At 54.7% G+C, this 27,832-nt stretch overlaps 1 protein-coding gene across 1 annotated transcript in view; it reads left to right on the top strand.

Annotated features, from left to right (window-relative positions):
* Nucleotides 1-27,832, top strand: part of LOC147092827 (inositol-trisphosphate 3-kinase A-like) — an 80,741-nt gene that overhangs the window by 38,543 nt on the left and 14,366 nt on the right. Inside the window, exons 2-4 of the mRNA XM_085976078.1 lie at nt 11,332-11,416; nt 17,408-17,621; nt 23,323-23,527. Coding sequence (XP_085832204.1) covers nt 11,332-11,416; nt 17,408-17,621; nt 23,323-23,527 — 504 coding nt within the window. The remainder of the gene's footprint in view (nt 1-11,331; nt 11,417-17,407; nt 17,622-23,322; nt 23,528-27,832) is intronic.

Here is a 27,832-nt window from a genome sequence, read left to right as displayed (position 1 = left end):
TTAAGCTCCTTGGCTTCACCTGCAGTGTATCCTGGCTAAGATGACATGACCTGCAGTGTCGAAAGATGTGGGCTCTCTTTTCTCTAGACAAGAGAAGGAGGTGTCTCCGTGCAGACACTAGGATGTGTCTGGTTGGTCCATTGCTCCCACACTGCCTTCTCTTGTCTAGAGAAAAGAGAGCCCACATCTTTCGACACTGCAGGTCATGTCATCTTAGCCAGGATACACTGCAGGTGAAGCCAAGGAGCTTAAGGATAACAAGGGTTTTTTAGGAATAAAGGAGCAGGAGGAGGCCATTCAGCCCCTCGAGCCTGTATCATAGGAGCAGGAGGAGGCCATTCAGCCCCTCGAGCTTGTATCACAAGAACAGGAGCAGGCAATTCAGCCCCTCGAGCCTGTATCATGGAACAGGAGGAGGCCATTCAGCCCCTCGAGCCTGTTACCATAGGAACAGGAGGAGGCCATTCAGCCCCTCGAGCCTGTGTCATAGGAACAGGAGGAGGCCATTCAGCCCCTCGAGCCTGTATCATGGAACAAGACTGGCCATTCAGCCCCTTGAGCCTGTATCATAGGAGCAGGAGGAGGCCATTCAGCCCCTCGAGCCTGTGTCATAGGAACAGGAGGAGGCCATTCAGCCCCTCGAGCCTGTATCATGGAACAAGACTGGCCATTCAGCCCCTCGAGCCTGTATCATAGGAGCAGGAGGAGGCCATTCAGCTCCTCGAGCCTGTATCATAGGAATAGGAGGAGGCCCCTCGAGCCTGTATCATAGGAGCAGGAGGAGGCCATTCAGCCCCTCGAGCCTGTGTCATAGGAGCAGGAGGAGGCCGTTCAGCCCCTCAAGCCTGTATCATAGGAGCAGGAGGAGGCCATTCAGCCCCTCGAGCCTGCATCACTGGAACAAGAGGAGGCCATTCAGCCCCTCAAGCCTGTATCATAGGAGCAGGAGGAGGCCATTCAACCCCTCGAGCCTGTATCATAGGAGCAGGGGGAGGCCATTCAGCCCCTCGAGCCTGTATCATGGAACAAGAGTAGGCCATTCAGCCCCTCGAACCTGTATGATAGGAGCAGGAGGAGGCCATTCAGCCCCTCGAGTCTGTATCATAGGAGCAGGAGGAGGCCATTCAGCCCCTCGAGCCTGTATCATAGGAGCAGGAGGAGGCCATTCTGCCCCTCGAGCCTGTATCATAGGAGCAGGAGGAGGCCATTCAGCCCCTCGAGCCTGTATCATAGGAGCAGGAGGAGGCCATTCTGCCCCTCGAGCCTGTATCATAGGAGCAGGAGGAGGCCATTCAGCCCCTCGAGCCTGTATCATAGGAACAGGAGGAGGCCATTCAGCCCCTCGAGCCTGTATCATGGAACAAGACTGGCCATTCAGCCCCTCGAGCCTGTATCATAGGAACAGGAGGAGGCCATTCAGCCCCTCGAGCCAAGTCATAGGAACAGGAGGAGGCCATTCAGCCCCTCAAGCCTACGTCATAGGAACAGGAGGAGGCCATTCAGCCCCTCGAGCCTGTATCATAGGAACAAAAGGAGGCCATTCAGCCCCTCGAGCCTGTATCATAGGAACAGGAGGAGGCCATTCACCCCCTCGAGCCTGTATCACAGGAGCAGGAGGAGGCCATTCAGCCCCTCGAGCCTGTATCATAGGAGTAGGAGGAGGCCATTCAGCTCCTCAAGCTTGTATCATAGGAACAAAAGGAGGCCATTCAGCCCCTCGAGCCTGTATCACAGGAACAGGAGGAGGCCATTCAGCCCCTCGAGCCTGTATCACAGGAACAGGAGGAGGCCATTCAGCCCCTCGAGCCTGTATCATAGGAACAGGAGGAGGCCATTCAGCCCATCGATTTAACATTAACAATTGATCCAGCATCAGTTGCCGTTAGCGGAAGAGAGTTCCAAACTTCTCCCACCCTTTGTGTGTAGAAGCTTTTCCTAACTTCACTCCTGAAAGGTCTGGCTCTAATTTTTAGACTCTGCCCCCCAGTCCTAGACTCCCCAACCAGCGGAAATAGTTTCTCTCTATCTACCCTATCAGTTCCCCTTAATAACTTGAAAACTTTGATCAGATCACCCCTTAACCTTCTAAATTCCAGGGGACTACCACCCTAGTTTGTGGAACTGGTTTCCAAAAATAAAACCGAAAGAGGTTAGAAATTCAAAAATAGTTTTGGGGATGGGGGTGAGGAGGTCAACGGGCTGCCTGGGCTGTACAAAACCAGATTAGGCCTCTCTATTCTGAGCGACGCTGGCAGATATCCATCTCGGGTGGCGAGGGTGGGGGTGGGGGGGTGGGGCAGGAGGGGGATGGTGTTGGACTTATAGATACATTCAAAATTCTTACAGGGCTTGATAGGGTAGATGCAGGGAGGATGTTTCCCCCTGGCTGGGGAGTCTAGAACCAGGGGTCACAGTCTCAGAATAAGGGGTCGGCCATTTAGGACTGAGATGAGGAGGAATTTCTTCACTCAGAGGGTGGTGAATCTTTGGAATTCTCTACCCCAGAGGGCTGTGGAGGCTCAGTCGTTGAGTATATTCAAGGCAGAGGTCGATAGATTTTTGAATATTAAAGGAATCGAGGAATATGGGGACAAGGCGGGAAAGTGGAGATGAGGTAGAAGATCAGCCATGATCTTATTGAATGGTGGAGCAGGCTCGAGGGGCCGAATGGCCGACTCCTTGCTCCTATGTTTTTATGTTCTTATGACACAGTATCCCTGGAGTAAGTGGAGCAGCAAATCAAACCAGCCGGGATTCCCACTCCTGTGCGGGCTCGGATCATAGAATCACAGAATCACAGAAACCCCACAGTGCAGATAGAGGCCATTTCGGCCCATCGAGCCTGCACCGACACATATCCCACCCGATCCCCGTAACCCCTACACATATCCCACCCGATCCCCGTAACCCCTACACCAACACATATCCCACCCTACCCCGTAACCCCATGTATTTAATCCCCCTAACACTATGGGTCAATTTATCGTAGCCAATCAACCTAACCCGCACATCTTTGGACTGTGGGAGGAAACCGGAGCACCCGGAGGAAACCCACGCAAACACGGGGAGAATGTGCAAACTCCACACAGACAGTCACCCGAGGCCGGATTCGAACCCGGGTCCCTGGCGCTGTGAGGCAACAGTGCTAACCACTATGCCACCGTGCTGCCCTCGGACGAGGGCTGGATCGGGCGCCGGGCGCAACCCCCCGTGGTCGAACAGCCCACCGGCCCGCGCGACAAAAAAGGCGGCACTCTCAGCAGGAGAGAGAGAGAGAGAGAGAGAGAGAGGTGAAGGGGAGAAAAGCAAACAGGCTCAGAGGTATTGCTCAAATCGCTCTCGGCGAATTTGAAAGGGGAGCAGCCAGCAAGGGGTTAACCAGCGCCCTGCAAAGAGAGAGAAACAAAAAAACATAAGCCAGCGCACAAAGGCTAGCCTTGTCAGACTTTGACGCAGAAAGCATGCCTCAAAAACCACAGTGGAAACTCTGAAATCAGCTGGTCCCGAGCCAGGGCTGGGGTTTCCTCTCTGTTCCGCCTGACGAGAACCAAGAGGTGTGTGACTTAACCCGGCCTGATCTCTGCTCACTCGGCTGGCCAAACTCTGCTTCCTCTTTCCCGCAGATCGCTAAAACAAAACCCCGTGCACGGCCATTAAAGGAAGAGCTTGCAGTCGCGGTCGCAGTGCAGGAAAGGCGGCCGCCAAATCTTCGCACAGCAAGATCCCACAAACAGCGCTGGCCGAGATCATCCGCTTTCTTTTTTGTTTGTTGTTATTTTGGTGATGTTGGTCGGGGGGTTAAATGTCGGTGACCGGGGAGAACACCTTCCCCCACCCCGCCTCCCCCTGCCCCTGTTCTTCTTCGAAATAGTGCCAACATCACCAATCTAGATGAACCGGTGAAAGTTTGCTCATTGTTGTTCATGGGAGCTTGCTGTGCGTAAAATGGCTGCCGCAAGAGTGCGAAGTTACTGCGCTCGAAGCGATGCGTCGTTGCCCTCTGACCCCCCTCGTCTCCCATCCCCCCTGCACCCCACCCCCAACAACCAAACCAGAGGGGGTCTGTCAATGTGCTCTCCAGCAAGGAGTCTGTCCGTGGTATGGAGACTGTACACATGGGAAGAAATGTTGAACAGACTGCAAATAGGTGAGAACGTGTTTCGAAAAAAAATTACAGACTTCACAGTGTTAAGATATCCGCATTGTTGTAGAAGGATTCACTGGAGGGGAGGAGTTGGAGAGTGAGAGTGAGATCATTCTTTGGAAAATACTGAGAGAGTTGACTCATTGTCTCAATGCCCTGTGCTCACATTGGCTCCCGGTCCGGCAATGCTTCCAACCGAAAATTCTCACCTTTGCATTCAAATCCATCCATGGCCTCACCCACTCCCTATCTCTGTAACCTCCTCCAGCCCCACAAATTCCCGAGATCTCTGCGCTCCTCCAATTCTGGCCTCTTGAGCGTCCCCCGATTTTAATCGCTCCACCATTGGTGGCCGTGCCTTCAGCTGCCTTGGCCCTAAGCTCTGGAATTCCCTCCCTCAACCTCTCCGCCTTTCTCTCCTCCTTTAAGACGCTCCTTAAAACCGACCTCTTTGACCAAGCTTTTGGTCACCTGTCCTAATATCTCTGTATGTGGCTCGGTGTCAGAGGGGCAGTACTGAGGGAGCGCCGCACTGTTGGAGGGACAGTACTGAGGGAGCGCAGCACTGTTGGAAGGGGCAGTACTGAGGGAGTGCTGCACTGTCGGATGGGCAGTACTGAGGGAGCGCCGCACTGTCGGAGGGGCAGTACTGAGGGAGCGCCGCACTGTCGGAGGGGCAGTACTGAGGGAGCGCCGCACTGTCGGAGGGGCAGTACTGAGGGAGCGCCGCACTGTCGGAGGGGCAGTAGTGAGGGAGTGCTGCACTGTCGGAGGGGCAGTACTGAGGGAGCGCCGCACTGTCGGAGGGGCAGTACTGAGGGAGTGCCGTACTGTCGGAGGGGCAGTACTGAGGGAGTGCTGCACTGTCAGAGGGGCAGTACTGAGGGAGCGCCGCACTGTCGGAGGGGTAGTACTGAGGGAGCGCCGCACTGTCGGAGGGGCAGTACTGAGGGAGTGCCGCACTGTCGGAGGGGCAGTACTGAGGGAGCGCCGCACTGTCGGAGGGGCAGTACTGAGGGAGCGCCGCACTGTCAGAGGGGTAGTACTGAGGGAGTGCCGCACTTTCGGAGGGGCAGTACTGAGGGAGTGCCGCACTGTCGAAGGGGCAGTACTGAGGGAGTGCCGCACTGTCGGAGGGGCAGTACTGAGGGAGCGCCGCACTGTCGGAGGGGCAGTACTGAGGGAGCGCCGCACTGTCGGAGGGGCAGTACTGAGGGAGCGCCGCACTGTCAGAGGGGCAGTACTGAGGGAGCGCCGCACTGCCGGAGGGGCAGTACTGAGGGAGCGCCGCACTGTCGGAGGGGCAGTACTGAGGGAGTGCCGCACTGTCGGAGGGGCAGTACTGAGGGAGCGCCGCACTGCCGGAGGGGCAGTACTGAGGGAGTGCCGCACTGTCGGAGGGGCAGTACTGAGGGAGCGCCGCACTGTCGGAGGGGCAGTACTGAGGGAGCGCCGCACTGTCGGAGGGGCAGTACTGAGGGAGCGCCGCACTGTCGGAGGGGCAGTACTGAGGGAGCGCCGCACTGTCGGAGGGGCAGTACTGAGGGAGTGCCGTACTGTCGGAGGGGCAGTACTGAGGGAGTGCTGCACTGTCAGAGGGGCAGTACTGAGGGAGCGCCGCACTGTCGGAGGGGTAGTACTGAGGGAGCGCCGCACTGTCGGAGGGGCAGTACTGAGGGAGTGCCGCACTGTCGGAGGGGCAGTACTGAGGGAGCGCCGCACTGTCGGAGGGGCAGTACTGAGGGAGCGCCGCACTGTCGGAGGGGTAGTACTGAGGGAGTGCCGCACTTTCGGAGGGGCAGTACTGAGGGAGTGCCGCACTGTCGAAGGGGCAGTACTGAGGGAGTGCCGCACTGTCGGAGGGGCAGTACTGAGGGAGTGCCGCACTGTCGGAGGGGCAGTACTGAGGGAGTGCCACACTGTCGGAGGGGCAGTACTGAGGGAGTGCTGCACTGTCAGAGGGGCAGTACTGAGGGAGCGCCGCACTGTCGGAGGGGCAGTACTGAGGGAGCGCCGCACTGTCGGAGGGGCAGTACTGAGGGAGCGCCGCACTGTTGGAAGAAGAGCAGGGGGAGTTCTCCCCGGCGTCCTGGGGCCAATATTTATCCCTCAACCAACATCACTAAAACAGATTATCCGGTCATTATCACATTGCTGTTTGTGGGAGCTTGCTGTGCGCAAATTGGCTGCCGCGTTTCCTACATTACAACAGTGACCACACTTCAAAAAAGCACTTCATTGGCTGTAAAGCGCTTTGGGACGTCCTGAGGTTGTGAAAGGCGTTGTAGAAATGCAAGTCTGTCTTTCTTTTCTCCTCTCTTGGACTCCAAGCTCATTGGAAGCCAAACATTTGGACACACACTGGGTATGGACTAGTAATCCCGAGGCCTGGACTAATGATCCGGAGACGTGAGTTCAAATCCCACCACAGCAGCTGGGGAACTTAAATCCAGTTAATTAATAAAAATCTGGAATGAAAAGCTAGGAATCGGTGATGGTGACGATGAAAACTACCGGATTGTCGTAAAAACCCATCTGGTTCACTAATGTGAAGGAAATCTACCGTCCATACCCGGTCTGGCCGCTATGTGACCCAGGCCCACAGCAATGTGGTTGACTCTTAAATATCCTGTGAAATAGCCTCGCAAAGCCACTAAGGCGTCCCACCACCACCTTCTCAAGGGTGCGTAGAGATGGGCAATAAATGCTGGTCTTGCCAGTGATGCCCACAGCCCAGTAAGGAATACATTTTACAGAAACACACCAAACTCTTTTGGAGGAATAAATAGCTGAGGCTTTTCCTGCTTGGCATGGTGCCTCATTTTCCAGATAACATCGTCACATTGAACGCACGGCGAATGACATCAGATTGTCAGCCACTGAAAATAGACTGCGACAGCTCCCAAACAAAGCAGTTGCCATGACGAGCAGACATCCCAGAGTCAACATACAGAAGGCAAAGAATGAACAGTGCACGAATCGATGGCAGGGAGCCACATTGTTAATTGGTCAATTGTAGTTGTCAGCAAATTTTGGATTGAGTAGATAACGGATGACAGGGATCAGGAATGTCCCATCACACACTCCCAGGGCAGGTACAGCACGGGTTAGATACAGAGTAAATCTCCCTCTACACTGTCCCATCAAACACTCCCAGGGCAGGCACAGCACGGGTTAGATACAGAGTAAAGCTCCCTCTGCACTGTCCCATCAAACACTCCCAGGGCAGGGACAGCACGGGTTAGATAGAGAGTAAATCTCCCTCTACACTGTCCCATCAAACACTCCCAGGGCAGGGACAGCACGGGTTAGATACAGAGTAAAACTCCCTCTACACTGTCCCGTCAAACACTCCCAGGGCAGGTACAGCACGGGTTAGATACAGAGTAAAGCTCCCTCTACACTGTCCCATCAAACACTCCCAGGGCAGGCCTGGCTCTAATTTTTAGACTATGCCCCGCTAGTCCTGGAATCCCCAACCAGTGTAAATAGTTTTTCTCTCTCGACCCTATCAGTCCCCCTTAATATCCTGAAAACTTCGTCCAACACGTCCACCCTCGTGACGCCCAGCCTCCCAACGGCCAATCGGAAAGCGAACAGACTCTTCATCACCCGATTGGATGATTCTTCACTGTCCAAAATTTTTTATAACAGAAGTGTTCAAAGAGAAGGGAAAAAAAAAATCACGTAATTTTTGAACGCCCCTTATGATTTTCCTCCTGGGATGCTGCTCGCGGCTGTGTCCTGGAGACTCCGGGGCAATCCCGGCAGGGTGACAACCCTAACTGTCCAGTGCTTTTCAAAGTAGGACTAGTTTTGTCCACTTGTTGCTTTGCTTGAGGTTAACCGGATTCGAAGCCGGTCGCTTGATTCATGGCTTGGACTCGTGCGCAGCGCGATTCAGAGTCGCGATCTATCTCGTCGCGCGGAACAACCCAAAGGTGTTGCCGAGACCAACTGCCAGGCCTTCTGGTTGCCGCTCCTCCTGTGTCAGCCGTGGCTCAGTGCGTATCACTGAGGGAGCGCCGCACTGTCGGAGGGGCAGTACTGAGGGAGCGCCGCACTGTCGGAGGGGCAGTACTGAGGGAGCGCCGCACTGTCGGAGGGGCAGTACTGAGGGAGCGCCGCACTGTCGGAGGGGCAGTACTGAGGGAGCGCCGCACTGTTGGAGGGGCAGTCCTGAGGGAGCGCCGCACTGTCGGAGCGGCAGTACTGAGGGAGTGCCGCACTGTCGGAGGGGCAGTACTGAGGGAGCGCCGCACTGTCGGAGGGGCTGTACTGAGGGAGCGCCGCACTGTCGGAGGGGCAGTACTGAGGGAGCGCCGCACTGTCGGAGGGGCAGTACTGAGGGAGCGCCGCACTGTCGGAGGGGCAGTACTGAGGGAGTGCCGCACTGTCGGGGGGGCAGTACTGAGGGAGCGCCGCACTGTCGGAGGGGCAGTACTGAGGGAGCGCCGCACTGTCGGAGGGGCAGTCCTGAGGGAGCGCCGCACTGTCGGAGGGGCAGTACTGAGGGAGCGCCGCACTGTCGGAGGGGCAGTACTGAGGGAGCGCCGCACTGTCGGAGGGGCAGTACTGAGGGAGCGCCGCACTGTCGGAGGGGCAGTACTGAGGGAGCGCCGCACTGTCGGAGGGGCAGTACTGAGGGAGCTCCGCACTGTCGGAGGGGCAGTACTGAGGGAGCACCGCACTGTCGCAGGGGCAGTACTGAGGGAGCACCGCACTGTCGTAGGGGCAGTACTGAGGGAGCACCGCACTGTCGGAGGGGCAGTAGTGAGGGAGCGCCGCACTGTCGGAGGGGCAGTAGTGAGGGAGCGCTGCATTGTCGGAGGGGCAGTACTGAGGGAGTCCCGTCTGCCCTCTCAGGTGGATGTAAAAAATCCCACGGCCACTATTGGAAGAAGAGCAGGGGGGGAGTTCTCCCTGGTGTCCTGGGGCCAATATTTATCCCTCAACCAACGTCACTAAAACAGATGATCTGGTCATTATCACATTGCTGTTTGTGGGAGCTTGCTGTGCGCAAATTGGCTGCTGTGTTTCCTACATTACAACAGTGACTACACTTCAAAAAGTACTTCATTGGCTGTAAAGCGCTTTGGGACATCCTGAGGCTGTGTGAAAGGCGCTATAGAAATGCAAGTCTTTCTTTCTCTCACTTCTGGCAACTCGTGATGATCAGACTGTGCTTGCGCCGGAAACAAAACGTGGGCCGGATCAATCGGAGCTGTGACAGGAATAATGAGCTGCGTTGCAGCTTTTACAGTTGCAGTGCAGCAAAGAAATGGGAATAGCCCAGAAATACTACCGGAGAGCGACCAGCTTTGTGCCTGAAAGATTTGACTCCTCGCCAGGCATCCATCCACAGGCACTCCCCCAACTGGCCTTTGGAACACAGGGACAGGAGGAGACCATTCAGCCCCTCGCGCCTGTTCCACCAGTCAATGAGATCGTGGCTGATCTACCCGCTTTGGTTCCGTATCCCTTAATACCCTCGCCCAACAAAAATCTACCAATGTCAGTTTTGACATTTTGAATTGACCCCCAGCCTGAACAGCTTTTTGGGGGGAGAGAGTTCCAGATTTCCACCACCCTTTGTGTGAAGAAGTGCTTCCTGACATCACCCCTGAACGGCCTGGCTCTAATTTTAAGGTTACACCCCCTTGTTCTGGACTCCCCCCACCATAGAAACATAGAAACTAGGAGCAGGAGTAGGCCATTCGGCCCTTCGAGCCTGCTCTGCCATTCAACGAGATCATGGCTGATCATCCAAACCCTAGCACCCGGTCCCTACACCGACAGCCATCCCACCCAAGCCCTATCCCCGTAACCCCCACATATTTAATCCCCCCTAACACTAAGGGCCAATTTTATCATGACCAATCAACCTAACCCGCACATCTTTGGACTGTGGGAGGAAACCGGAGCACCCGGAGGAAACCCACGCAAACCCAGGGAGAATGTGCAAACTCCACACAGACAGTCACCCGAGGCCGGATTTGAACCCGGGTCCCTGGCGCTGTGAGGCAACAGTGCTAACCACTATGCCACCACCAGAGGAAATAGTTCCTCTCTATCGATCCTATCAACTCCTTCAATCATCTTAATCCGATCACCCCTTAATCTTCTAAACTCGAGGGAATACAAGCCCAGTCTGTGCAACCTGTCATCATAATTTAACCCTTTTAGCCCCCGGTATCATTGTGGTGAATCTGCGCTGCACCCTCTCCGAGGCCAGTATATCCTTGCTGAGGTGCGGAGCCCAGGACTGAACGCTGTGCTCCAGATGGGGTATGACCAGAGCTTTATACAACTGTAGCGTAGGATCAGGAGGAGGCCAGTCAGCCCCTCGAGCCTGTTCCGCCATTCAATGAGATCATGGCTGATCTGTGTCTTAACTCCATCTACCCGCCTTGGCTCCTTATCCCTTAAGGCTGGCAAAAAAAAAATCTCTCGATCTAATGATCGACTGAGCTGGCATCTACTGCTTTTTCTGGGGGAGAGTTCCACACTTGAACCACCCTTTGTGCGAAGGAGCGTTTCCTAACTTCTCTCCTGAATGGTCCGGCTCGGATTTTAAGGTCGTGTCCCCTTGTCCTAGACTCCTCCCACCAGCGGAAAAAAGTTTCTCTCCCTCCTAGCTACTCCATCAATTCTTTTCAAAATCTTCCATCAAATCATCCCTCAATATTCCTCCCCTTTGCATTCCAGCCCCTTGAGATTGAGGGCCGACATCCCATTAGCCGGTGTGATTGCTTTTTGTATCTGACCACTCGTTTTTAGCCATTTGTGTACTGGTCTTTCTTGATACCTGAGCCCAGACGGTGATGATGAGGGGCGAGGGCCAAAGTCTGATTGTCCACCTCCCTCGATGCCAACACACACATGCCCTCCCCAGCGGGCATGAGATTCTGGGCTGATTTTTCCACTGTTCCCAGGGGTGCAAAAGCCAATCTACGGAAGTTTGGGTTTTTTATTTAAAACTCCAAGGATTATTTTTAAGCGCGGATACAAGGGACAGTGAAACATTTTCTGATCGCTCTTCGCAAACAGTCGATGCCCCGCCAGCCAACCCCACCCCCACCCCACCCACTCTCCCCGAGCCCGCGATCGTTCGGAACGAGTTCAGTGAGATTCGATGTGGTTTATTCTCTCTTTTCTCCCCCGCCCCCACCCTCCCCTTCTCTCAGACTAAATCGTGGAAGACCTGCTTCAATGTGGTGCACTGGACCATCCGAAGATCCAACTCGTGGGTCCAGCTCGCCGGACACGAAGGTGAGAATACGAACCGAACTCTGCTGGTCTCTGGCCGCGGGTGGGGGTGAGTGTGTGTGTGTGTTGTGCGTGTGTGTGTTGCGTGTGTGTTCGTGTGTGTGTTGCGTGTGTGTGTGTTGCGTGTGTGTTGTGCGTGTGTGTGCTGTGCGTGTGTGTGTGTGTTGCGTGTGTGTTGTGCGTGTGTGTGTTGTGCGTGTGTGTGTTGCGTGTGTGTTGTGCGTGTGTGTGTGTTGTGCGTGTGTGTGTTGCGTGTGTGTTGTGCGTGTGTGTGTTGTGTGTGTGTGTTGCGTGTGTGTTGTGCGTGCGTGTGTGTTGTGCATGTGTGTGTTGCGTGTGTGTGTTGTGCATGTGTGTGTGTTGTGCATGTGTGTGTGTGTATTGTGCGTGTGTGTGTGTTGTGTGTGTTGTGCGTGTGTGCTGTGCGTGCGTGTTGCGTATGTGTGTTGTGCATGTGTTGCATGTGTGTTGTGCATTTGCGTGTGTGTTGTGTGTATGTTGCGTGTGTGTTGCGTGTGTGTTGTGCATGTGTGTGTTGCATGTGTGTTTGTGTGTGTTGCGTATGTGTGTGTTGCATGTGTATGTTGCGCGTGTGTGTTGCGTGTGTGTTGTGCATGTGTGTGTTGCATGTGTGTTTGTGTGTGTTGCGTATGTGTGTGTTGCATGTGTATGTTGCGTGTGTGTGTTGCGTGTGTGTGTTGCATGTGTGCATGTTGTGTACGTGAATGTCAGTTCGCACAGGACTGGACTCACTTGGATGAGGTATCAGAGGGTAGCTGGTAAGCCCCTCTCCACCACCCCCCCCAGGAAAAGGGGGGGCCAGGAGAATCCCAGCCCCCGCCAGATGGCATTGTTAGAAGCGCAGAAGGATAAAGTCAGCCCTGCCCCTCCTCTTGACTGTACAGCAGTGATGCTTGTGAGATCTCGGACCCGGCCAGACCTGGGGAGGGGAAAGGGTGGCGGGTGGTGATCGTGGTGAAGGAAAGTGGGCATCAGCGCCCAGCTCGACTGGCAATGGTGCCGCCACCCCCGCAGAGTCGGCCTCGGGGGAGAGAAGGTCACGATCACCGACTCAACAGTAGGTGGGCTTCTCCAAGGGAGAGAGAGGAGGGAGCTGGGCAGGGGAACGGGGGGGGTGGGGGGGCAGAGGGACCGAAGGATACATCATTGGCTGGTTCGTGAGGGCAGGGAGAGACTTGGCAAGAGTTCCAGAGGAGATAGGTGGGTGGTACGTGCATGGGAAAGGTCTAGCTGAAGTTGGTGAAGGGTCAGGTGGGGGGAACTGGGCAGAAGCGCACAATCAGATGACACCCCCCCGCCCTCCACCGGGAAAATAGATACTTGGGATGAGGGACTCAGCAAGGTAGGGGCAATCGTCTGAGCATCTGGAGAGGTGGGTTGCTGGTGTTGGGGACAGACCGTATCCAGGACTCTGAGACTGTGTGCAACCAACTTCGACCTGAGCGTTTAATAGAGTTGGGGTCGGAGGTTAATCCAGTGTTGGTTGTCGGATAAATATTAGCCAGGACTCCCCTGCTCTCCCTCAGTACTGTCCCTCCGACAGCAGTCCCTCAGTACTGCCCCTCCGACAGTGCAGCGCTCCCTCAGTACTGCCCCCTGCCCCTCCGATAGTGCGGCGCTCCCTCAGTACTGCCCCTCCGAAAGTGCGGCGCTCCCTCAGTACTGTCCCTCCGACAGCAGTCCCTCAGTACTGCCCCTCCGACAGTGCAGCGCTCCCTCAGTACTGCCCCTCCGATAGTGCGGCGCTCCCTCAGTACTGCCCCTCCGATAGTGCGGCACTCCCTCAGTACCGCCCCTCCGACAGTGCGGCGCTCCCTCAGTACTGCCCCTCCGACAGTGCGGCACTCCCTCAGTACTGCCCCTCCGACAGTGCGGCGCTCCCTCAGTACTGCCCCTCCGACAGTGCGGCGCTCCCTCAGTACTGCACTGCAGTGTCGGCCTGGATTACAGGCTCCGGTCTCGGACTGGGCCTCAAACCCACAATCTTCCGACTCAGTCAGTGCTGGCACTTAGCAGCAGCTAAAAGGATGACCCCAGGTGTAAAGACAGACGCTGGCTGCTCTTGTTGAGCTGTTTAAACAGCTTCTTCTGACGTGGAGTCCTCAGGAGACACAAATTCACCCAGCTTCATCCCGGGCCGTACTATGCTGGGCCTGTTCCGCGCTCCGCCTCTCTCCTCCTACCCCCAGCTGCCCCAGTCCCAATACTCTGCCTTTCCCCTTGTGCCCACCTTAATCCCAATGATGTGGCAGGTACCTGTCAACAGCTGGATCGGTTGTCAAACCAAGGCCCCCGTCTGCTCTCTCAGGTGTGCTTTAAAGATCCCACGGCCACTACTGGATGAAGAGCAGGGGGGAGTTCTCCCCGGTGTCCTGGAGCCAATGTTTATCCCTCAACCAACATCGCTAAAAAGCAGATGAACTCGTACGGAGTGCTCGAGAGAGAGAGAGAGAGAGCAAGAAGCTGAGATACCGTACAGTGGTTCTTCAGTCCACGCTGAGCGGGACCTGTGGTCCTGGGAGGTCTTTGGCCCTCCATCGTTGGTGAGGTCACTTTGGTGTCTAACCGGCGCACGCTCGCTCCTGCCCGGCCAGTGCTTGGTACAGGTCGGGTCCTCCACAGAATGAGATCCAGGGAGGGCTACGCGGGGTTAGAAAGAGCCTTGGCAATGGGCATAACTACAGCGCCCCATAGGGGTGAATGAGAGCGTCTCCTGTCACATAAGAACATAGGAGCAGGAGTAGGCCCTCGAGCCTGCTCCACCATTCAGTAAGATCATGGCTGATCATCGACCTCAACTCCACTTTCCCGCCCGGTCTCCATATCCCTTGATTCCCCTAGAGTCCAAAAATCTCTCGATCCCGGCCTTGAATATACTCAAAGACTGAGCATTCACAGCCCTCTGAGAATTCCAAAGATTCACCACCCTCTGAGTGAAGAAATTTCTCCTCATCTCAGTCTTAAATGGCCGACCCCTTATTCCGAGACTGTGACCCCTGGTTCTAGACCCACCAGCCAGGGGGAAACAACCTCTCAGCATCTACCCTGTCAATCCCCTTCAGAATCTTATGAGATAACCTCTCATTTTTCTAAACTACAGAGAGTATAGACCCATTCTACACAATCCAAAGATGTGCGGGTTAGGTTGATTGGCTATGATAAATTGACCCTTAGTGTTAGGGGGATTAATTACGTGGGGTTACGGGGATCGGGTGGGATATGTGTCGGTGCAGGCTCGATGGGCCGAAATGGCCTCTATCTGCACTGTGGGGTTTCTGTGATTCTGTGATTCTGTGAATCTCTCATCATAGGACAATCCTCTCGTCCCAGGAATCAATCTAGTGAACCTTCGTTGCACCGCCTCCAAGGCAAGTACAGGAAACTCTCGATTTACCGGCACCTAAATAACCGGAAATCTCTGTTAACCGGCAAAATTCAGGAGTAGGTTCAGGTAAGTTTTACTTCATATTAGTGGCCGTTCCTGGATCTGTGGCCATGTAACCAGGGTTCCTGCACCTGTTGCTATGCAACAGGGACGCCTGGATCTGTGGCTCTCGTGCCTTTTACGATACCTCTCTGTAATCCGGACTTTTTGATAAACCGGCTCCACGCCGGTCCCGTCGGTGCCGGATAAAAAAGAGTTTCCTGTATATCCTTCCTTACATAAGGAGACCAAAACTGTGCACAATACTCCAGGTGCGGTCTCACCAAGGCCCTGTCACCCATTCATTAAACTGAACACTCTGAAATAGCACCAGGTGGCACCTCAGGAGATGCCTCAGAATCCCCGTGCCCTTTAACAGGCTTTTTCTATATGGATAACTCAGGAACAGTCACTCATTCTCCCCTCCTCTGAACACTGGGGAAATACGTGGACTGGAGAAGCTGCGGCTGTTCTCCTTGGAGCAGAGAAGGTTGAGAGGAGATTTGATAGAGGTGTTCAAAATCATGAGGGGTCTAGACAGAGTAGATAGAGAGACTCTGTTCCCATTGGCAGAACCAGAGGACACAGATTTAAGGTGATTGGCAGAAGATCTAAAGGCGACATGACTTGTTTACGCAGCGAGTGGTTAGGATCTGGAATGCGCTGCCTGAAAGGGCGGTGGAGGCAGACTCAATCAAGGCTTTCAAAAGGGAATTGGATAAGTACCTGAAGGAAAGAAAATTTGCAGGGCTATGGGGAAAGGGCGGGGGGATGGGACTAGCTGAAGTGCTCTTGCAGAGAGCCGGCGCGGGCTCGACCGTCCAAAAGACATCCTTCTGTGCTGTAAGATTCTGTGACTGCATGATTCTATTGTTAACAAACTGACTGGACCCAGTTAAAGATGCAGTGACCCAGTTGGCTGGAGCTGCTCCATATCCCAGGGACATGGGAACAGGAGGAGGCCATTCAGCCCCTTGGGCCTGCTCCGCCATCCAATTAGATCACGACTGACCTGTGCCTCAACCCCATTTATCCGCCTTTGCTCCACATCCCTCCATAGGTGTCAGCCGTGGCTCAGTGGGTCTCTCTCTCGCATCTGGGTCAGAGGGTTGTGGGTTCGAGCCCCGCTCCATGAGACTTGAGCACACGATCCAGTACTGCACTGTCGGAGGTGCCGTTTTTCGGATGAGACGTTAAACCAAGGCCCCATCTGCTTTCTCAGGTGGATGTAAAAGATCCCACGGCCACTATTGGAAGAAAAGCAGGGGAGTACAGAAATGCAGTGCTGAGGGAGTGCCATACTGTCGGAGGGGCAGTGCTGAGGGAGTGCCATACTGTCGGAGGGGCAGTGCTGAGGGAGTGCCATACTGTCGGAGGGGCAGTACTGAGGGAGCGCTGCACTGTCGGAGGGACAGTACTGAGGGAGCGCCGCACTGTCGGAGGGGCAGTACTGAGGGAGCGCTGCACTGTTGGAGGGGCAGTACTGAGGGAGCGCCGCACTGTCGGAGGGGCAGTACTGAGGGAGCGCTGCACTGTCGGAGGGGCAGTGCTGAGGGAGCGTCGCACTGTCGGAGGGGCAGTACTGAGGGAGCGCCGCACTGTCGGAGGGGCAGTACTGAGGGACTGCCACACTGTCAGAGGGGCAGTACTGAGGGAGCGTCGCACTGTTGGAGAGGCAGTACTGAGGGACTGCCGCACTGTCGGAGTGGCAGTACTGAGGGGGCGCTGCACTGTCGGAGGGACAGTACTGAGGGAGCGCCGCACTGTCGGAGGGGCAGTACTGCGGGAGCGCTGCACTGTCGGAGGGGCAGTACTGAGGGAGCGCTGCACTGTCGGGGGGCAGTGCTGAGGGAGCGCCGCACTGTCAGAGGGGCAGTACTGAGGGAGCGTCGCACTGTCGGAGGGGCAGTACTGAGGGAGCGCCGCACTGTCGGAGGGGCAGTACTGAGGGACTGCCACACTGTCAGAGGGGCAGTACTGAGGGAGCGTCGCACTGTCGGAGTGGCAGTACTGAGGGGGCGCCGCACTGTCAGAGGGGCAGTACTGAGGGAGTGCCGCACAGTCGGAGGTGCTGTCTTTCGGATGAGACGTTAAACCGCTTTCTCAGGTGGACGTAAAAGATTCCACGGCCACTATTGGAAGAAGAGCAGGGGGAATTCTCCCGGTGTCCTGGGGCCAATATTTATCCCTCAACCAACATCACTAAAACAGATGATCTGGTCATTATCACGTTGCTGTTTGTGGGAGCTTGCTGTGCGCAAATTGGTGCCGCGTTTCCTACATTACAACAGTGACCACACTTCAAAAAGTACTTCATTGGCTGTAAAGCGCTTTGGGACGTCCTGAGGTCATTAAAGGTGCTATAGAAATGGGAGTCTTTCTTTTTCCGCCACACCCTCACACAGCAAAGGTCCGTCGACCTCACCTTGGGGAAACAGGCAGGTGGGATGGCCTGGGGAAGAGCTGGGGGGCTTTTTCTTCTTGTCCGTGTCTACCTTGATTCTTCCGTCCTTGACTCAAGGTGGCCTTTCTGTTTCTCCCCCCCCCAGGCCACTTCCGGCTGAGCGAGACCGGCCACATCTTGAAGAAGTTCAGCGCGATCGAGAGCCACTGCCTGGAGCGGCTGATGGGCGACGTTCTCAAGCCCTATGTCCCGACCTACTTCGGGGTGGTGGAGAAGGACGGCGAGCAGTTCATCCACATGGAGGACCTCTTGACGGGACTCACCTCGCCGTGTGTCATGGACTGCAAGATGGGGATGCGGTGAGCTCACGGGCGGGGTCGCGGTCGCGGCTGGTCGGGAATTTCCGGCTTTGGGAAAGTGGGCGTATTCCGGGGACGCAGGCAGCCCACGGGTGACCAAGTGGGGCTGCAGTCATAGGAACTGGATCGAAGCTGGATTCATTTTCACTGGAGCAAAGGAGGTTGAGGGGTGATTTGACAGCGGTGTACAAGATTATGACGGGTTTGGATAGGCTAGACGGGGAAAGGCTGTTCCCACTAGTTGATGGTACAAGGACTAGGGGACACAGATTTAAGGTTTTGGGCAAGAGATACAGGGGGGATGTGAGGAAAAACTTTTTTACGCAGCGAGTGTTGAGGACCTGGAACTCGCTGCCGACGGAAGTGGTGGAAGCGGAGACACTCAATGTTTTCGAGGGGAGACTGGATAGGCACTGGAGGGAAATAAACTTGCAGGGCTACGGGGATAGAGCGGGGGGAATGGGACTGACTGGATCGCTGTACAGAGAGCCGACACGGACTCGATGGGCCGAATGGCCTCCTTCAGTGCCATTATGACTCTATGAACAGCAGGAGGCCATTCAGCCCCTCGAGCCTGTTAGCAACATGGGAAGAGGAGGAGGCCAGTACTGAGGGAGCACTGCACTGTCGGAGGGTCAGTACTTTGGAAGCATCGCACTGTCGGAGGGTCAGTGCTGAGGGAGCGCCGCACTGTCAGAGGGTCAGTACTTTGGAAGCATCGCACTGTCGGAGGGGCAATACTGAGGGAGCGCCGCACTGTCGAAGGGGCAGTACTGAGGGAGCGCCGCACTGTCGGAGGGGTAGTACTGAGGGAGCGCCGCACTGTCGGAGGGGCAGTACTGAGGGAGCGCCGTACAGTCGGAGGGGCAGTACTGCGGAAGCGCCGCACTGTCGGAGGGGCAGTACCGAGGGAGTGCCGCATTGTCGGAGGGGCAATACTGAGGGAGCACTGCACTGTCGGAGGGGCAGTACTGAGGGAGCGCTGCACTGTCGGAGGGGCAGTACTGAGGGAGCGCTGTACAGTCGGAGGGGCAGTACTGCGGAAGCGCCGTACTGTCGGAGGGGCAGTACCGAGGGAGTGCCGCATTGTCGGAGGGGCAATACTGAGGGTGCGCCGCACTGTCGGAGGGGCAGTACTGAGGGAGCGCCGCACTGTGAGAGGGGCAGTACTGAGGGAGCGCCGCACTGTCGAAGGGGCAGTACTGAGGGAGCGCCGCACTGTCGGAAGGGCAGTGCTGAGGGAGCGCCGCACTGTCGGAGGGGCAGTACTGAGGGAGCGCCGCACTGTCGGAGGGGCAGTGCTGAGGGAGCGCCGCACTGTCGGAGGGGCAGTACTGAGGGAGCGCCGCACTGTCGGAGGTGCTGTCTTTCGGATGAGATATTAAACCGAGGCCCCGTCTGCCCTCTCAGGTGGATGTAAAAGATCCCACGGCCACTATTGGAAGAAGAGCAGGGGAGTTCTCCCAGGTGTCCTGGGGCCAATACTTATCCCTCAATCAACATCAGGAAAAAAAACCAGATGATCCGGTCATTACCACATTGCTGATTGTGGGATCATGCTGTGCACAAATTGGCTGCCGCCTCTCCTACATTACAACAGTGACTACATTTCAAAAAATTGGCTGTAAAGCGCTTTGGGACGTCCTCGGGTTGTGAAAGGCGCTGGAGAAATGCGAGTCTTTCTCTTTCTCCATACCCTTTAAGAATTTTTTTTTCTTTCTCAAGTGTTTATCGACCTCCCTCCTGTCGCGTTTCACTCCGCTTCAGTCGTCCCTTGTGGTAACTTCCAGCCCTCAGTCTAATAACCCTTTGTGTGTTGTGTGTGAATGATCTTCTCCCCGCCCCCTCTCCCTCTCTCTAACCTTCCCCGACCAACTGGGCCCCAGGACCAGGTCTTAGCAAAGCCTCCTTCCTCGTTGGGCAGGAAACATACTGATCAAAGCACTAACCCTTACCCTAATCCTGCCTCCCCGCCCCAAACCCCTCGATTCCTTTCTCCCTCATGTGTTTATCCGGCTTCCCCTTAAACGCATCTACGCGATTCGCCTCAACCTCTCCCTGTGGGAGCGAGTTCCACATTCTCGCCACTCTCTGGGTAAAGAAGTTTCTCCTGAATTCCCGATTGGATTTATCTTCTATTTATGGCCCCTAGTTCTGGTCTTCCCCACATGGAAACGTCATTTCTGCGTCTACCCTATCAAACCCTTTCGTAATCTTAAAGACCTCGATCAGGTCTCCCCTCAGCCTTCTCCTTTCTAGAGAAAAGAACCCCGGCCTGTTCAGACTTACCCGATAGGTACAACCTCTCAGTTCTTTTTTTTATTCACTCACTGGATGTGGGTGTCGCTGGCAAGGCCCAGCGTTTATTGCCCATCCCTAGTTGCCCCTTGAGAAGGTGGTGGTGAGCCGCCTTCTTGAACCGCTGCAGTCCGTGTGGTGAAGGTGCTCCCACAGTGCTGTTAGGGAGGGAGTTCCAGGATTTTGACCCAGCGACGATGAAGGAACGGCCGATATATTTCCAAGTCAGAGTCAGGATGGTGTGTGTGACTTGGAGGGGAACTTGGAGGTGGTGGTGTTCCTGTGTGCCTGCTGCCCTTGTCCTTCTAGGTGGTAGAGGTCGCCGGTTTGGGAGGTGCTGTCAAAGAAGCCTTGGCGAGTTGCTGCAGTGTATCTTGTAGATGGTACACACTGCAGCCGCGGTGCGCCGGTGGTGGAGGGAGTGAATGTTTCTGATAACATCTTTTCTGCACTTTCTCCTGAGCCTCAATGTCCTTTGTTTTTGTAGCGGGGAGACCAGAACTGTGCTCACAGTACTCCAAGTGTGGCCTAACCAAGGATCGAGATAACACTAGCGTGACCTCCTTGCTTTTATGCATTCCGCCCCTCTAGAAATGCACTTGGTTTCCACTCCTTACAGCCAAAAATAGGGACTGGCTGTTTCACTGGAGGTCACTTAGCCCACGGTTCGGCCAAATCCAAAGAAAGAGCCGAGTCCCGTTTGGGATTCCCAGGGGACCTGGCCAAGCTAAATATGGCTGGGAGTCAACTGCTCTGAGAATAACCCTGGAGCCAAAGCTCTCGTTACGGCCTCGTTTCAGCATTGATGGGAATTCTCGCGACTGGGGAAAAAGGGCATTCCGAAACTGCGGAGGCACTGGGTTTGAAAAGTGCCAATGAAAACATCGGATTGATAAGCAGTGGGGTTGTTTTGGGGTGGGGCGGGGGGGGGGGGGGGGCTGGCGGGAGGCGGGTGGTGTTCAGTTATCAGAAGATGACACAGCGCAGAAGGAGGCCATTCGGCCCATCGTGCCTGTGCCGGCTCTCTGAAAGAGCTCTCCAATTAGTCCCTTTGCTTTTTCCCCACAGCCCTGTAAATATTATCTCTTCAAGTATTTGTCCAATTCCCTTTTGAAAGTGACTATTATATTCCACCGCCCCCCCCCACCCCCCACCTCCCTCACCCGGTGACATGAATCTTGCCATTCATGTGGAAATGACTTATGAAATAATACTGGGCGGCCTGCTGGTGGCGCTGTCCAGGGAGAGTATAAATACTCGGGCATGGGCCCAGCTTGCTCAGGACATTCTTTAACAGGAACTAGTGAAGGACACAACTAGATCTCCATGTTGAAAAACTGTTGATTAAAGCTTTGTTTAACGCTTAGACCAAGTGTCTAGTAGTCACCCGGTGACTTTTGAATGATTTTCACCCTCACAATGTCAGGGACCATCGCGTTGAGAGGACATCCCTGAACCTCTCCGCCTCTCTCTCCTCCTTTAAGACGCTCCTGAAAACCTGACTGTTTGACCAAGCTTTTGGTCACCTGTCCGAATATCTCCTTATGTGGCTCGGGGTCAAATTCGATAATCGCTCCTGTGAAGCGCCTTGGGATGTTTTACTACGTTAAAGGCGCTGTATAAATGCACGTTGTTGTTGTTACGTCAGGCTCCCCAATTGCGGCCCCTTGTCCATTTGATCCCATCGTCGGAGGCTCCCCGATGGGAAAGTGCCGCATCCATTACCTCTCTGGACACAGAGAGACACCGCACGACCAATGTTCCCCGTAATTTATATTTGGGCCCTTCACAGTTCATTCAAAAGCTGGTCCCGGGCCGTGCAGCTTATAGGGAACATTGTGCACGTCCGTGCTCACTCATTAGGGTTGGGTACCAGTTGGGGACCCCATCCCACCTCCCCTTTCCCCACCTCCAACACCACCCCCCCACCTCCCCCGCTCCTCCAACGTGAGTCAAACTCAGGCCACAGCTGAGTCGTATTTCTTGATCCATCTCCAGTGTCGCCCGTGGCGCAGTAAGTATCTCTCTCGCCTCTGAGTCAGAAGGTTGTGGGTTTGAGCCCCACTCCAGAGACTTGACCCCAGAATCCAGGCCGACACTCCCAGTGCCAGTACTGAGGGAGCGCTGCACTGTCGGAGGGGCAGGACTGAGGGAGCGCCGCACTGTCGGAGGGGCAGTACTGAGGGAGCGCCGCACTGTCGGAGGGGCAGTACTGAGGGAGCGCCGCACTGTCGGAGGGGCAGTACTGAGGGAGCGCCGCACTGTCAGAGGGGCAGTACTGAGGGAGCGCCGCATTGTCAGAGGGGCAGTACTGAGGGAGCGCCGCACTGTCGGAGGGGCAGTACTGAGGGAGCGCCACACTGTCGGAGGGGCAGTACTGAGGGAGCGCCACACTGTCGGAGGGGCAGTACTGAGGGAGCGCCGCACTGTCGGAGGGGCAGTACTGAGGGAGCGCCGCACTGTCGGAGGGGCAGTACTGAGGGAGCGCCGCACTGTCGGAGGGGCAGTACTGAGGGAGTGCCGCACTGTCGGAGGGGCAGTACTGAGGGAGCGCCACACTGTCGGAGGGGCAGTACTGAGGGAGCGCCGCACTATCGGAGGGGCAGTACTGAGGGAGCGCCGCATTGTCAGAGGGGCAGTACTGAGGGAGCGCCGCACTATCGGAGGGGCAGTACTGAGGGAGCGCCGCATTGTCAGAGGGGCAGTACTGAGGGAGCGCCGCACTGTCGGAGGGGCAGTAATGAGGGAGCGCCGCACTGTCGGAGGGGCAGTACTGAGGCAGCGCCGCACTGTCAGAGGGGCAGTACTGAGGGAGCGCCGCATTGTCGGAGGGGCAGTACTGAGGGAGCGCCACATTGTCAGAGGGGCAGTACTGAGGGAGCGCCGCTCTGTCGGAGGGGCAGTACTGAGGCAGCGCCGCACTGTCGGAGGGGCAGTACTGAGGGAGCGCCGCGCTGTCGGAGGTGCAGTACTGAGGGAGCGGCGCACTGTCGGAGGGGCAGTACTGAGGGAGCGCCGCACTGTCGGAGGGGCAGTACTGAGGGAGTGTTGCACTGTTGGAGGTGCCGTCTTTCGGATGAGACGTTAAACCAAGGCCCTGTCTGCCTCTCAGGTGGACGTAAGAGATCCCACGGCCACTATTGGAAGAAGAGCAGGGGAGTTCTCCCCGGTGTCCCAGGGCCAATATTTATCCCTCAACCAACATCACTAAAAACAGATGATCTGGTCATTATCACATTGCTGTTTGTGGGAGCTTGCTGTGCGCAACTTGGCTGCCGCGTTTTCTACATTACAGCAGTGACGACACTTCAAAAGTACTTCATTGGCTGTGAAGCGCTTTGGGACGTCCTGAGGTTGTGAAAGGCGCTGGAGAAATCCAAGTTTTTTTGTCTGTCTCTATTAGGACCTACCTGGAGGAGGAGCTGACGAAAGCCAGACAGAAGCTCAACATCCGCAAGGACATGTATCTGAAGATGACCAAGGTGGACCCGGGGGCCCCAACCGAGGAAGAGCACCGGCAAGGCGGCGTGACCAAACCACGGTACATGCAGTGGAGGGAGACCATGAGCTCGACAGCCACCCTCGGCTTTCGGATAGAAGGGATAACGGTTCGTGAATAGGATTTCCGTCGAGCCTTCTCTCATCTCGTTTCGGTTTTCGACCCACTTCCTTGTAGAGTTTCTTAACTTCTCTCCACGTACTGGTCCCTGGGACGAGAACATGAGCAGGCAGACCTGGTCCTTGATGCTGCCCCTACAAGGAGCTCGGGAAGCCCGTGATCATGTAGACATCCACGCCTCCCCCCCTGCCCCGCCCCCATGCTATGGTGTGGCATCCTGGACCACGTTAACCCACACCAGCCCTGCCCTCCCACTGAGCGTCCAACTGGGAGAGGAGGAGGCCCTAATTTTTCAAGTTATCTTTCACTTCCCCTCCACTAGGGAAAAGGCCTCGCAACGCGCCTGTTGGCAGATTGGGACCTCAATGTTCTAGGAAGTGACGTAAGAAAACTATTAGGCACTTGGTCTAAGCGTTAAACAAAGCTTTAATCAACTGTTTTACAACATGGAGGTCTAGCTGTGTCCTTCACTAGTTCCTGTTAAGAATGTCCTGCACAAGCTGGGCCCGTGCCCGAGTATTTATACTTTCCCTGGACAGCGCCATCCGTAGGCCGCTTAGTATTATTTCATAAGTCTTTCTTCCATGAATGACTGATTCATGTCAGGAAGGGTGGGTGCAAATCTGCCCTGGGAGTGTCTGATGGGACAGTGTAGAGGCCATCTTAGACTGGGTATTATGTAATGAGAAAGGATTAATTAGCAATCTTGTTGTACGAGGCCCCTTGGGTCGGAGCGATCATAATATGATCGAATTCTTAATTAAGATGGAGAATGAAGTAGTTGACTCAGAGACTAGTGTCCTGAATTTAAATAAAGGAAACTACGATGGTCTGAGGCGCGAGTTGGGTAGGATTGATTGGGGAATGTCACTCAAAGGGTTGACGGTGGATAGGCAATGGCAAGCATTCAAAGACCGCATGGATGAACTACAGAATTTGTTCATCCCAGTTTGGCATAAAAATTAAACAAAAAAGGCGACTCAACCGTGGCTAACAAGAGAAATTAGGGATAGAATAAGATCCAAGGAGAGGACATATAAATAGGCCAGAAAAAGCAGTAAACCTGAGGATTGGGAGCAGTTTAGGATTCAACAAAGGAGGACAAGGGATTAATTAAGAAAGGGAAAATAGAATATGAGAGTAAGCTTTCAGGGAACATAAAAACTGACTGTAAAAGCTTTTATAGATATTGTGAAGAGAAAAAGATTGGTGAAGTCAAGCATAGGTCCCTTGCAGTCAGAATCAGGGGAATTTATAATGGGGAACAAAGAAATGGCAGACCAATTAAATACATATTTTGGTTCTGTCTTCACAAAGGAGGACACAAATAACCTCCCAGAGATGTCGGGGAACATAGGGTCTGATGAAAGGGAGGAACTGAAAGAAATCAGTATTTGTAGGGAAATGGTGTTGGGGAAATTGATGGGATTGAAGGCCAATAAATCCCCAGGGCTTGATAATCTACATCCTAGGGTACTTAAGGAAGTGGCCCTAGAAATAGTTGATGCTTTGCTGATCATCTTCCAGCATTCGATGGAATCTGGAACAGTACCCATGGATTGGAGGGTAACTAATGTTACCCCACTATTCAAAAAAGGTGGTAGAGAGAAAACGGGGAATTACAGACCGGTAAGCCTGACATCGGTAGTGGGGAAAATGCTAGAGTCCATTATACAAGTTGTAATAGCAGAGCACTTGGAAAACAGTGACAGGATCGGACAAAGTCAACATGGATTTACAAAAGGTAAATCGTGCTTGACCACTCTACTGGAATTTTTTGAGGATGTAACTGGTAAAATAGATAAGGGAGAACCAGTGGATGTGGTGTATTTGGACTTTCAGAAGGCTTTTGATAAGGTCCCACATAAGAGATTAGCGTGTAAAGTTAAGGCACATGGGATTGGGGGCAAGGTGTTGACTTGGATAGCGAACTGGTTGGCAGACAGAAAGCAAAGAGTTGGAATAAACGGGTCTTTTTCCGAGTGGCAAGCAGTGACTAGTAGGGTACCGCAGGGATCGGTCCTTGGGCCCCAGCTATTCACAATATATATTAATGATCTAGACAAGGGAACTGGATGTAATATCTCCAAATTTGCAGACGACACAAAGCTGGGTGGGCGTTGTGCTGTGAGGAGGATGCCGAGAAACTCCAGGATGATTTGGACAGGTTGGGTGATTGGGCAAAAGCATGGCAGATGCAATATAATGTGGATAAATGCGAGGTTATCCACTTTGGTGGCAAAAACAGGAAGGTAGATTATTATCTGAATGGCAATAGATTGGGAGAAGGGGAAGTGCAACGAGACCTGGGTGTCCTTGTGCACCAGTCGCTGAAGGTAAGCATGCAGGTGCAGCAGGCGGTTAAGAAGGCAAATGGCATGTTGGCCTTCGTAGCGAGAGGGTTTGAGTACAGGAACAAGGATGTTTTGCTGCAGTTGTACAGGGCCTTGGTGAGACCACATCTTGAGTATTGTGTGCAGTTTTGGTCGCCTTATCTGAAGAAGGATGTTCTTGCCATGGAAGGAGTTCAGCGAAGATTCACCAGGCTGATACCTGGGATGGCAGGAATGACGTATGAGGAGAGATTGGGTCGATTGGGCTTGTACTCGCTGGAGTTTAGAAGAATGAGAGGGGATCTCATTGAAACTTATAAAATTCTGACAGGACTGGACAGACTAGATGCAGAAAGGATGTTCCCGATGGACGGGGAGTCCAGAACCAGGGGTCACAGTCTAAGGATAAGGGGTAAGCCATTTAGGACAGAAATGAGGAGGAATTTCTTCACCCAGAGAGTGGTGAACCTGTGGAATTCTCTACCACAGAAGGCAGTAGAGGCCAATACATTAAATATATTCAAGAAGGAGTTGGATATATTTCTTAAGGCTAAAGGGATCAAGGGGTATGGGGAGAAAGCAGGGACCGGGTACTGAATTTGGATGATCAGCAATGATCGCATTGAATGGCGGAGCAGGCTCGAGGGGCTGAATGGCCTACTCCTGCTCCTATCTTCTATGTTTCTATGTTTCTATGTCACGTGCAACAGCAAAGGAGCACCTCTGCTAATTGCGCCCCCTCCCCCTTCAATTTCTCCCCTCCGCTCTCCCGAAGGTGTCAAGGGGCAGGGGCCAGAGATCCGTGGGCACCTGCCACCCCTCAGTGCCACATCCAAGCGGCCAGTCTCCATCGAGCGTAGACAATGAGTGCTCTCGTCAGGTTATTCAACCTCCTGCCGAAGCGTTGTACCTGACCGCTGTCCCACCTCATCATTTCATACCTTCATGCTTGCAGGAGCAGCACACAGACCAGATTCAGATTAGATTCAGATTAGATTTATTTGCCATATGTAACAAGTACAATGGAATGCTTGTTCCCCGTGGGGACGCGTCAGCTATACACACAGCGCCGCGTTCAGAGTCAATACAATGGCTTCCCGTGGCAGTGGGAGCACGATGTTCCTCAGCCGCTCCGTCCTCCTCTTCACCGCGGCCTCCTCCTCACTGTTGCCAGCTCCACGTGTGGTGGCCTGCGTCTCCCGCTCTGGCCACCGTGCCGGGCTCCCCTCCTCCCATCCGGACTGCGAGTAGTGGAGGAGTTCACAGGCTGAGTAACAGGCCGCGACGTCAACACTCCTTCCACGGCCCTAACTTTCTCAGTGCCAGCCGTGGCTCAGCGGGTAGCACCCGTCGCCTCGGAGTCAGAAGGTTGTGGGTTCGAGTCCCACTCCAGGGACTTGAGCACAAAAATCTAGGCTGACACTCCCAGCGCAGTACTGAGGGAGCGCCGCACTGTCGGAGGGGCAGTACTGAGGGAGTGCCGCACTGTCGGAGGGGCAGTACTGAGGGAGCGCCGCACTGTCGGAGGGGCAGTAATGAGGGAGCGCCGCACTGTCGCAGGGGCAGTACTGAGGGAGCGCCGCACTGTCGGAGGGGCAGTACAGAGGGAGCACCGCACTGTCGGAGGGGCAGTACTGAGGGAGAGCTGCACTGTCGGAGGCCTCTCAGGTGGACGTAAAAGATCCCAGGGCCACTATTTCAAAGAAGAGTTGGGGGAGTTCTCCCCGGTGTCCTGGGCCAATATTTCTCAACCAACGTCACCAGAACAGGTGATCTGGTCATTATCACATTGCTGTATGTGGGATCTTGCTGTGCACAAATTGGCTGCTGCATTTCCCACATCACAACAGTGACTACACTTCAAAAAGTACTTCATTGGCTGTAAAGCGCTTTGGGACGTCCGGTGGTCGTGAAAGGCGCTGTAGAAATGCAAGTCGTTCTACCATCCGATAGCGGAGTTA

This window comes from Somniosus microcephalus, unplaced genomic scaffold (assembly GCF_052327205.1).
Source record: "Somniosus microcephalus isolate GS21.2 unplaced genomic scaffold, FLI_Smic_1.0 unresolved_chr2, whole genome shotgun sequence".
Classification (NCBI taxonomy): domain Eukaryota; kingdom Metazoa; phylum Chordata; class Chondrichthyes; order Squaliformes; family Somniosidae; genus Somniosus; species Somniosus microcephalus.
Note: the sequence above shows the minus strand (reverse complement) of the source record. Positions and strands in the feature narration are given on the sequence as shown.